This window comes from Chamaea fasciata, unplaced genomic scaffold (assembly GCF_029207755.1).
Source record: "Chamaea fasciata isolate MVZ Bird 193981 ecotype frontalis unplaced genomic scaffold, bChaFas1.0.hap1 SCAF_10, whole genome shotgun sequence".
Classification (NCBI taxonomy): Eukaryota; Metazoa; Chordata; class Aves; order Passeriformes; family Sylviidae; genus Chamaea; species Chamaea fasciata.
In genome coordinates this window covers 5,154,616-5,167,033 of record NW_027094095.1, presented here as the reverse complement: position 1 = coordinate 5,167,033, position 12,418 = coordinate 5,154,616, and the positions used below count along the sequence as shown (strand labels likewise).

Below are 12,418 nucleotides of genomic sequence, written 5' to 3'. Positions count from 1 at the left end.
CTGAGTCTATAAAGAAGTGTGAAGTTTAAACACTGCATGTTTGTAATAAAAAGTCTACAGGTGATCTGTAAAGAAGGAGTTGAGTCTTTTTTTTTGGGTTCTTGTATGTATTGTGGCACTAAGTTGTTCATGTCATTTGGGGTGAAGAGCTGTTAAATATTCATTCTTTGTTGTGTCTAGACAGAAGGGCCTTCATCTAAACTTCTCACGGCATAATATGCTTCCAGAAATGAACATTCTGCTTGGGCAATGCCAAAAGTGGTTGAAGGCAGGAGTTTGAAAATGTAGAATCAGTGGAATGTGCCCATTGCTGGTGTAGTGAATGCAGCCACCTTTATGACTTGCAAAATACTTTCATTGGATGGTCTATTTGAACTAAGTGTGTTTGGTTTTAATCCTGTGCAAAAACCCCAAAGTGCAGAGGGTTTAATTATCAATAGATCAATGAGTTTTATTGCAGCTATCTCTTATAGAGGGAGTTTAGGAAGTTTTGTGCAACTTTTCCATGATTTTCTAAGAAGTGACCCTAACAGTAATTCTGAAATGACTTGGGAGTAATGTCTTTTTTCTTCCTAGGCCCTGAAGTTGGAGCATCTCCACAAAGTGGACGGAAAAATATTGCAGCTGAAGCAGCCTTGCTACCACCAACACCCCCTTCACCTCGGAACCTGATACCCCATGGACATAGGAAATGTCACAGTCTGGGATACAAGTCAGCATTTTTCTTAACCTAAAAATCCTGAGCTTTTTTTTTTTTTGAAGTGATGTATCATCTTTCATACAAAAGCTTTGCTTGTAAAAAGTAGCATGACTTGTATACTTCATTTGCAGAGCAATTCGTGGCCAGGGAACAAGCTCAGAACTGGTATCCCAACAGAAGAGAATTAATCAAAATAGGAAGGCTGGAGTTTTGGTGATAAGACTGGTCAATGAGTTAACCAGAATGGCTCTTTCTGAATGACCAAATGATCACTTTTTAGTAACTCAATGCCACTGTAATTATTTCAAAGTCAAAATTATATCACTGCTTTATTGGTATTTTTATAGGGAGACCTGCTTTATAGACTTTCTTTGTAGGCTAACTCTTTTTAGTAATGGCTTCAGGCTTTTTCCATATTTTCTAATAATATCTTGATCATTATCTCATCATTTCTCTTGTAATAATATCTTGACCATTATCTGGTCATTTCTCTTCTCATGTCTTCAAAATGCAAGATTGTAGCTATCCGGTAATGAAAACTTCTGTTATGTAACTTTTCCTTTAATGAGCTGGAATGCAATGTTGCAGTTCAGTTACATGTTATAGAAGACAAAAATAACATAATATGTTGAAAACAATTGTGAATTTACTCCTGACTTCCTCTTCGTTGCATGAGTTCTGTGCAGTTTTAAAACTGGCAGTTACTCCTGACAATTTATTTGTGCACAGTTCCTTATGGCTTGACCGTGATTTAGCTTGGCTTTAGGAGCACAGTGCATGCAATCCTTCACGATGTTAAAGCAGCTCCTGAGAGGTACCAAAGGCGAGGCTGTAACAGTTGTGTCCTTGTTCGTTTCTAGTTTCATACACAAGATGAACACGGCGGAATTCAAAAGCGCGACATTCCCCAACGCGGGCCCGCGGCACCTGCTGGATGACAGCGTCATGGAGCCCCACGTCCCATCCCGAGGGCAGGCTGAGAGCTCCACCCTCTCCAGTGGAATTTCAATAGGTAGGGAGCTGCAAACACACCCACGCTCTGCCTGGGTTTGGATTTCCACCAGTTCTTACAATTTGGCTCTGCTACGTTGCTGTATTTCTTAAGCTGAGTTTGTTTACAATGGCAAATTGTTCAGAAAATTCTTAAGAAGTGAAGGAACGGTGCAAAATAGGTCCCTGTTTTCATATATTGCTTCCGTGTGGCTTTTCTCTTCTTAGAGCATCTAACCTAGGAGGATGCAAAGTCATTTTGCTAAGGAAGTTATTCTTTGAGAGTGCTGTCTCATGTATACCACTTAAAAACAGATGTCAAGGTATGAACACAGGAACACTGCTGAAATTGAGATTGTAACTTGAGGTGTTTAAACCTTTTTAATAATGGTTCTAGCACAATTAGGTGGTGATTGTGCCTGCAGCGGTGCTGTTCTAAAATACTGCTTCTGTTGTAGAACAAATCTGAGAAATGTAGGGGAAGGAGGGTGACTTCGTTTATACAGCACAAACTGAGAAATTATAAAAAATATTTAGAAACAGCTGTGTTTTGCCATGTAGTAGCCCTGACTTGGGGCTAAAAAGATTATTTTTTCCCCCTATTCCTCTTAGTGATACAGCTTCTGATACTTCTCTTCCTTAATGGAAGGAAGTGCAGCACATGATTTTCTATTATCTTTCTTTTTTTCCCTAAATCAATTCAAGTTTAAAAAGTTTTATTGTGGGATTTCTATTTAAAATGCAATATTGACTTGACAGCGTAAGTTGCTGACAGTTTTAAGAGCATAATTTCTAAATGCTTCTGACTTTGACAGAAGATAGAAATCTAACTTTCAAATGCCTCAAAATGTCTGAATCTACTAAATTTTGATAAATTATTTATCTTCATCTATTTAGGGTGGTGTTTTTTATGAGAAATTCTGCTTCCTGAGTTTCTTCTGTGACAAGGTGCTCTTTTTTCCTGTTGCACATAGATCTTATAAGCGGAGGGAGGACAGGACAAAAGTGCCTCTCAAATCCACCTGTTTGCAGCCAGGGCTGACAAATGGAACCTTTCACTGCAGTCCTTCTTCTCAGAATTATTTGTTTGATAGAATTCAATGGTGTTCAAATTTAATCCATTTGTGGTGATGAAAGATCTTTGTAGTGCTTCACATTTCTTTGGATAACTGAATTTTAAAAGCAGTTTTGCTTTTTAGCCTTCATGGAAGGAAACAAGGTTACAGATTGTCAGATGATGCTGCTTTCAGGAGCTGTACATGTATTTTCTTGAGGAGAAGGCCATACGGAATTAGACAGAAGTATCTGGTCTGAGTGAACCTGTTCACATCAGACAGCTTCCACTCTGTAATGTTCTTTGCATGTCTCAGTTCCCTGCAGGTTCTCTGCTGTGGCAAAGTTTTCCAGTTCAAAGTCCATCAGGAATGGTGCTTCTCCTGAGTGTCCACGCAGCTTCCACTCCCAGGGCTTGCATGGTGCAGGAGAACCAACCTTCTGTCACCGTTGCTGGGATGCAGCAGTGCCCTTTTCTCAGGGCAATATTTTATGGATGATTTCTACCTAAATACCTAAGAAATTCTCTGCACTTGATCCTTTTTTTCCCGGGTAAATTATTTCTGTACCTCCATTAGAGCCTAGCAGGGAAGGTTTGTCAGAGCTGGCAGGCAGTTTTTCATAAGGTGCGACTGAGAGCCAGTCACCATTTATATATTTTGGAGAATATAGGATTTTCCTACTTTGTCTCCTCTCTGAATTTTTCAATTCCGTTCTCTAGCTCAAGCATGACCTGACAAGCTGGAACAAAATTGCCACTTTAGAAGACTTGTATAAATGGCTTGTAAAACAGCAACCTTGGGTGTTTTGTGCCAGATCAGCATTTGTGGTTAGAAATTCCCCTCTCCCATTCTCTTTCACCTCCAGCCTCTCCATACTCACTTTTGTCACTGTTTCAACACTCCAGCAGTGTTGTTATTTTTGCTGCTTCTTGATGATGAAAGTTTCAATGACACAAAAGTTTGATAGAACTGCTAGAAATATGTGTGGAAGAAGAGGGTAAGTTCTGGAGGTTTGCAGTATCTACTACTGCAGAATTCTTGGAAATGTAAGTTGTCTGGCATTCTGTGCTGCTGCCTCAGCAGGATTTAAGGAAGTTGATTGAAGCTGCTGAGTTCCTCCATCATGTTTGAAGTAGTCTGTTTACTCAGGACTTGGAATTAGTACAGTCACTGCAGCAGAGAGGAGGTTTATGGTATTCTACAGCACAGCTTCAAAAGACGGTCAGGAAAATGTCTCCTGAATGTGTGTACTGAAAGGAGTGTTATTCCTCACCTTGCCCATAAACGTGGATTTAAACCTGTTGCTCTAGAAACAGGGCTACCTTTTTTACATATAAGCCCTATATAGGACTTAACTTTTTGGATAAATGATCCTTCTACAAAACATGGACAGGGTTTCTGCTATGTCAGCACCTTGAATGTACCTTTAAAGACAACTGTAATGCTGCTTTAAATCACTCCTGTGTTTTGAGGGCTCAGAGGTGTTTAGGCCTTTCCAGTCCTTTCATATTGGAGGATCTGGTAGGATCTGCCTCTGTTAAATATCAAAACACCACCAGTGTAACAACACTGTCCATAGGAACCCATCAGTGAGTCTGTAACCTAAAACACACATTGAAGTGCTGATGGACATTTTGGTTATGCCCTGCTGGGAAAGACTGACAGTCCACTCTGGGAGTGCTGCAGAGCATGCCACAGTTTTTACAGCAGTGTCATTAACCTTTCACACATGAAGAATATGCTAACTGGGTGTTTTTCATTGCAATGAATGATTCCTAAAGCAGCAGCAATGCAGAAAGTGAGACAGTTATGGGGTTTGCTCAAAACAGGCTGATCTGTATGTGACAGCCATGGGCAGAGATCTTTATCAGATTGTTTTCTTAATTTCAGTCCTTGGAGGCTGATTGTGTACATTCAACCCATTCTGAAAACAAACAAACTAAAAATAATAAAGATGCAGCCTCTTTTATATTGATTGCTTGTGCTTGAGTCAAAACAGTTCTTGTTCCTAGCACTGTGGGACAGTGTTCCACAGCTGATGGTCAGGTGTTACGCTGGAATCAGGGAGCTGTACCTCTGGTTCTGTTGCCATCCACCTGCATTATAAACAGGTGCTTGTTATCTGGACAGAATATTTTAAAAAGTGAGAAATCTTTTTCCAGCAGTGCCAGGACCATCCTAATAAGAAGGAAGAAACACTTGTCCAGTCCCATATACAGTGTCAGATGGGAAATGTTCTCTCGAATTCAGGAATGTGACACGAGGAAATAGTTTCTTGTAAGTTTTAGACATTTATAATGTAGACGGCTGCATCTGAGCTGGTTACAATTTGAGCTCTTTATAATTGCATAGAGAATTTAAATCCTCAAGGATATGATTCTTCTCATTCTTTGGTGGGTGGCTAAAAAGAGGTTACATGGCTTGGGACCTTAAAACCCTACTTCATTTCTGTTGATTGCAAGCGCTTTAGAGAGACAACACATGCAAATGCAGACAGATGGATAGTGCTAAAATGTCTGTTTTGTGCAGAGAGTCCAGAGTATCTGCTTTCAAAAAGACAGATGTTTTTTACGCTGCAGTGGAAGTTCATTGAGAACCCCCACCCACTGCTATCAGCCAGGCCTAGAGCTACAGCGTGGTTTTGTTCTTGGAGGGCTGTGTTTGGATGAGGTCACTGTTTTGGTGAAGTCACTGTGTACACTGTGCCCTCCTGAGGTGTGAGCATTGCTCTTGGCTGGGTTCAAGGAACCACCTGCACACTCGTACCACCTGTTCTCTGGCCTGTGTTTGCCTCCTGTCGCCTCTTCACCTAAAAGCAGGATAAATTAAGACGATTTTAATAGATCCTGGTTCCCCTCAGAAAACAGCATGAAACTTCCTTTAATTCATAAGACTTTTCTAAAGAATACATGGTTCTCAATTAATTCCCAATTTTCTTACACTTTTAGAGTATTTATTGCTTAAGTGTGCTCTTAAGTATCTTTGCAGGAGTGTTCAGCTTGTTTCATTAATATTCTCAGAAGCTTTGGATTTCCACCGGTTCTTACAATTTGGCTCTGCTACGTTGCTGCATTTCTTAAGCTGAGTTTGTTTACAATGGCAAATTGTTCAGATAATTCTTAAGAAGTGAAAGGACAGTGCAAAATAGGTCCCTGTTTTCATATATTGCTTCCGTGTGGCTTTTCTCCTCTTAGAGCATCTAACCGAGGAGGATGCAAAGTCATTTTGCTAAGGAAGTTATTCTTTGAGAGTGCTGTCTCATGTATACCACTTAAAAACAGAAGTCAAGGTATGAACACAGGAACACTGCTGAAATTGAGATTGTAACTTGAGGTGTTTAAAAATTCAAAGGAAACAGTTATAGGTTGTGTTTGTAGCTGTGTTGGATGCCAATTCTTTTTAAGCTATTTTTTTTTCACTTATTTTTCCTAATCTACAGTGATATGGATGAAAGAAAACTAGAAACTGGAAAAACTAGAACCCTTGAACATTTGCCTTTGTGTGTTGCAATCACTGGAGAATAGCTTCAGCCTGTGTTCTAATGCAATTGGAGGAATTAATGCTGCAGAGTCAAAGAAAAGTATTTTAAATCAGTGCGAATTAATGTAAGAAAGCGCCTTTGTAAGAACAGTACCTTTCCAAACCTAAACTGGCATGAAATACATATGAGAATATCAGCATTTTAATGAATTCCTCTATTAAGTCGCCACCTCGAAGTTATTGAATTCTACAAGAGATTATATTTCTCTTTAAATAAATGAAGTATAGGTGTAGGTATACAGTGTATGCATTTACTTTCAGGGGTCTTGGCAGCCTGTGGAGTAGAGAAGACCTTTACACAGCCAGTGTTTGTTTGATTCTGTAACCTGTACTGTGCTGTTCAGGTGTGTAGGGCTAAGTCATCAGATCAGATTTCAGGTAGGGTTTCAGGCAGAAGAAATACGTTTGGTTTATTTATATATTGTCTTTATTTGAGTATATGGATGCCTGTCTCCTGTCTTAAATGTGGACACCCAGTTTTGCTATTGTGAACTACTACTTCTTTAGTATAGGATAAATAAAAAAACCTGTATAATATTAGAGTTTAAAAATGCACATGTAAGTGCTTGGATTTGAGTCTAGCACTCCAGTTCTTCCCCAGTCTTTCTTGGTACTGTTTGGTCCAAGGCTCACGCTCTGGATGTGTTGAAATCAGTGTAGTTGTACAAAGCCCTTGTTTCTGCCGCATCTTTATCCATTTGGATATTTTCTTTTGCTGATCTTTTCACAGTGATGGTATTAAAAGTTTCTATCAATTCTCTGGCATGATATTGCTTGAGTCCTCTGCCAGAGTAGCTGCCATCTGTATTTGGTTAACTGGGGAGCCAGAGCTGAGCTGCTTGAACTTTACAATAGTTAAATGGTCATGAACTATATATGAGGATTTGCAGTGTGGTTGTGAACTCACCAAAGCAGAACAGAGCTTTCAGGGCACGGAGCCCATCTCTGTGGTGTTTGTTGTCTGGGCAGTGCTGCAGCAGTTGGTGTTCAGGCCTCCTGAGCAGTTTTGTATGTTTTCACATTTCAAACTCTGTCGGGTCCGTCCCCAGCTCTGGAAACGCGATGTAACTGGAGCCAAGAGAGTGTCGATGACAGATTTGGGAAGGGGAAAGAATTTTTAGTCTGAAGACTTTTTAAAACTCTTTGGGGTTGGTTTGTTTATATTAACACCTGTTTAACTTTGGGGACTAACTTCTGGATAAAGAAAGCCTGTGTGAAGTGTTCAGGATCCCCAGACTGGGGGCAGTGGGTGGGTGCCGTGACCAGGGGAGTGGATATGGGATAGCACAGGCATTCCCTATCCCATAACTGGGAACCTCATGCTGTTTGTGTGGCTGCAGCTCAGACATCTCACAGACATGCATCTGCATCTGCACATCTGCAGATGTGAGCAGGAAACTCACAGTGCTGGGGCTCTGCAGACAATCCCGAGCCTTCTCAGATAATCACCAGCACAGTTAGCAAAAAAGCCATCTTGCCAAAGGCTGTTATTCCTAAGACAGGAGAAAACCTTCATAAAGATTTTATTTTATTTCAATCCTGCACAAGAAATTTATTAGCAATGAAAAAAACTAGGAAGATAGTGTCTTGTGTTAAGTGGCTTCTTACATAAAACCAAAATTTGTTTAGAACATTAAGTAACAGAAAGGGCTTATACTACCTAGGATTTGTTATTAAGTTTAACCTGAAGAACTTGAGGTTGTTGGAAAGACTCAAAAATTGAGTGCATACTTGAGAAGAATTTAAGAAGGTGATATATTTTTAGAGTACTGAATGAATGAAATATTTCCAGTTGAGGTGACACTCAAATGGTGCACTTTATGTTTAAACAGAACTTGGCTAGACATCTAACTTTTATTAAGTTAAAAACTGTCCCTTTTACCTCTGTTTTGTTTTGGAAGGAGGGATGTCAGGTTTGTTTGTTTGTTGGTTTTTTGGGTTTTTTTTGCTTTTCAGGAAAGGGGTGTTTTTAGTATCAGAACTTGAGTCAAGCAAAATATCTCCTAGAGGGCTTTAGAATCTAAAAAATCCTGTTGGAGATGTTTTTATGTGGATGTTAGAGGAATTGTCAAAGGCTAAAATTCAACCTTTTCCAGGTTTTTGTTACAATTTTTACAATCCCTGTAGGCATCAATGTAAATGTTAAATCAAATGCTATAGTGTTTTGTCCAGTTTTTTTACAAATTGATGTTCATTTTAAGTGTAATTGGCAACTTCTGTATAGATTTCACTTTTTAAGTGAAACTTTTGGTTTACGAAACCCCCATATTCCTGTAGGTTTTTCTCACTGTACTGATACCGTACCAAGGATTGTCACTTTGTGGCAGGTGACACTCTAGCTCTTGCTGTAGATTGCTTTGCATTTTTACAAAGCAACACTAGCTTTTAAGTCTTTCTGTAGCGTACTTAGCACAGCGATTGACTATAACTTTATTAGCAAAGCTGATACAGTTGCCACCAAAATGTCATTTCAGGTAGAATTTTAATGTATTAGCCTGCTTTAAATGCAAACAATAACTTAATAATAGTGTCTTATTAGGGGGTTTTAATTGTGTGGATTTATCACATGGACCTAAATTTAGTAAGTAGAGCTCTGGTCATATTAAATCTGCACTTCTTGTTAATATAAAGCTAAATCTAAGCAGTAGTAAGAAAATTAAGAAGATTCTAAGTATCCCTAATGCTTTCAGTGGTGGCTGAATGACTTGACAGAAATTGCTGCACCATTTTGCAGGACTGATTGCTCCAAGTAACCACAAGGAAAACTTCAGTTATATGCAGGGAACACTGTTTTCATGTTGGAGTTGAGCTCTACCATCGTAATTGTCATTCCAACTGCTAAAAGGATTTCAGCACCTTAAGGCCTTGGTGTAAGAGATTGTTCTACCACAAACAGCCTTCTTCAAAGACAGTCTGCTGGGAGGTCTTACCCAAAATGCCTGCTTAAAGCTGTCTGGGAATTGTTACATCTGATTCTGTCTCCTCATCCTCAAAGCATGCTACTTACTATTTTGAAGAGACTTCATGTAGTGCCTTACAGAGAATGCAGCTGTGGTTTCATTAGGATGAAATAAATTACTGAGCTTTTTTTTCACTGTGATGTGGATTGTAGAATTTGCTGAAAGTATTGAGTGACAGTTGTTTCTTCCAGGAAATTAGGACTTTGCAAAGACTCCTGCTGTAGCAACAGGCTCCACCTCGATAGGTTACTCCACTGTTACTCCTTTTTTTCCTGGGATAGTTCATGATTTACCTGGTAGTCTTTCTGTATAGAAGTGCCTGGAATAATGTGGAGTTCATCCCACACATTCTCTTTTCCACATTGCAAGTTAGGTGTGAACTGTGCTGAGCAGAACTTCTGGTTATTTCTATGGTCACTTCTTTGCTCACCTGCCCTGTGGCACCTGGATGTAACTGTGGACAGAGTTACCTGCTGCTGTAACCTTCCCAGCAGCTGGCTGCTTAAGGGTCAATGATCTGCTAATGGAAGTACTAAAAACTTCAAGGCACTTCTAGAAAGTGATGCAAGTTACCTGTGGAATATTTTACCTCCCTGCTTGCAGCTCTTTATGTCTCCACTGGAACATCACTGCTGTATCTCATGGCTCCTTCCACTGCACAAATGGCTCTTACTGTCCTGTTGGTGTGAACCAGGTTAGGACTTTCCTTTAGGAAAAATTCAGAATAAGCTGAGACCAAATTATCTAGGATCCCACAGGGATCGTGTTAATATGTGGATGCTGAGCTAATGTTTGCAAAAGAGGCATCTGAGTTGAATTGGCTGGCAGATAAAGGCATGTATTTTCTTTTAAATTTTGCACAGAGGGAACTTCAGCCCATGCTGACATTTTCATGTCTCTTGGCTGGAATTACCCCTGCTGTGTGTAAATCTTTATTGCCTCTATCTTTAGTCAGTGTTTACTCAGTGAATATCCAGACCTACTTTGTACACATTATTTTTCAGGGCACCACTTTTCCCTGCTGATTTTCTGTGTGAAATGACAGGGAACTGGTTCCCATTTTCAGCTGCTGTTTCTCTGAGGGAACTCTTAAGTAAGGAGCATTGATTCAGATGTTTTTATTTGTTTGTTTTCTGAAAAATTTTGTTTCAAAATAATTGTGAACGAATTCTTCCCTTTATATATGGGTGTTCAGGCAGCAGAGCAAACAAGGGGGCAAGTTAGCATGCCAAAAGGTGGCTTCAAGCATTGACTAACATTGAATTGCACTGATATTTAGGCTTTGGGGTTATCTGGAGCCAAAAATGTTGGTTGGAAGTGGTGAACAAGGATGCTCATATGGGCAGCTGGGCAGGTCTGAAAGGTAAAGAGCAGCAAGGCAACAGCTTGGAATTGTGTGCAGAAGCTACTGATTTCTGATAACAGCATCTCTACTGAGAATTGTTTGCTGATTTTTAACATTAAAGATAACACCCACCTTGCATCTATATTTAAATACTCATTTTCAGACTGAAGGGATTTACTGGAATTGTAAAGTTACTGTCTTATTTATGGGACTGCCGTGAGTGGATGCATCAGACATTTGGGGTTTGGGATTTTCCTCTCTTTTCAGTGTTTAAAATAAAATAATTGTGGATTAGTTTACAAAGCACAGAATGAAATAATACTGTTGTGATATGATGGAGTAAGTGGGAGATAGCCTTAAAAAGTTGTTTAAGGCTTCTCAAATCATGTATTGGAGATTCAGCAATGAATTTGCTCCTCTGCGTCATGACTGTGTGTGACTCGATAAGAAATTATTTAAATAAGTGACCTGCTTTTCTAAATGCAGACAAATCTGTGTTTAGGGTGTTATTTATATTTTGAAAATACAGTTCCCATTTATTAGTGCTCCTTTTCTTCAACTTAATGTGGAATTAGACCCCGTCCCTTCAATCTCCATCTCAGTTTATGTGAAATTCCTGAAGCCAATCACAAAATGTTTTCCTTGTAGTATTTTACGGAAGTATTTTTGCACATTTCATCTTAAATATTCTGATATTCAGAATCTCAGATATTCTGATTCTTTCAGATACAATTGACAGAGATGGTTTGTAGATGAAGAAATAACGTATCTTTTGTTGTTTTATTTCTCTAGGTAGCAGTGATGGTTCTGAACTCAGTGAAGAGACTTCCTGGCCAGCATTTGAAAGGTAAGAAAAACCTGTGTTTCTCTATTCACATTGTGACTTACAGTCTCTCACTCACTCCTGAAAATGATGCTTTTTTTTACTGACAGAGCTCTTCTGTCTGTAGGAACACTAAAAAGCTGTAGTAAGTTCACTGGTTCTGTTAAAGCAGCAGAGAAACACCTTCTGCTTACTAATGGTTAATAGGGCTTTTATCTAATTGGGTGCACACATCCTTTAAGAAGCTCCACCAGAGAACCATTAAACCCCAAAGGTTTTATATATGTGGATATCACATGTGCTGTTTGTTTGTCTGATTTTCATTTTCAGTTTCCCTGAGACACTTCATTTGTTCACAGTCCCTTTGGTCCCTTGTCATTGACGTGGTCACCTCTTCCGTCTCTCTCATCCTCTTGTCCCTTCACCATTACATGGGAAGACACAACAATTCCCCTTGCTAATGTGTGACTTTGTGGTCCAGAATTAACAAGTTGTTCCTTATCCAGCGCCTGCGAGTGCTCAGGTGGCATTGACCACTTCAGCCAGTTCCCATGCTGTATTTGAGAATGTGGAAAAAGACAAACAGCTGTAGTTTAACACAGAAAAAGGTGGAATATTCACCTTCACACAGCTGAGTAAGAAGCACAACACAGTGCTTTGCTTGCTTCTGTAACACTATTTCAGGTAATCCATCAGCTTCAGAGTTGCCATGGATGACTTACCACACTTTTACATTTTTTCATAGGAATTTTTGTCAAAAAACTTTGTCTTTTTAGTTGGGAACTGTTACCACAAACATATTCTGATTGAACTCATTGAAGCAGGTAAAGTTCTGTGTTAATTTTGGAAGAAATCTTTGAAAATCTCCCTGTGCCAAAGGTGAACTCCTGGATGCCTCATGCCTTAAATATGAATGCATACATGAGGAAAGGCCTTTAAAAATTTCATTAGGTAACATTCCACATGAGCAGAAAACACAAACGGGGTCAGAAAGACAATCTCTTA

General features: G+C 39.4%; 1 protein-coding gene across 5 annotated transcripts in view; it reads left to right on the top strand.

Moving 5' to 3' along the window:
* Window positions 1-12,418, top strand: part of RALGPS2 (Ral GEF with PH domain and SH3 binding motif 2) — a 109,949-nt gene that overhangs the window by 80,733 nt on the left and 16,798 nt on the right. For all 5 annotated transcript variants that reach the window (XM_066192153.1, XM_066192155.1, XM_066192156.1 and 2 more), the window contains 3 exons: window positions 577-712; window positions 1,561-1,712; window positions 11,383-11,437. In XM_066192153.1, the coding sequence (XP_066048250.1) occupies window positions 577-712; window positions 1,561-1,712; window positions 11,383-11,437 (343 nt within the window). The remainder of the gene's footprint in view (window positions 1-576; window positions 713-1,560; window positions 1,713-11,382; window positions 11,438-12,418) is intronic.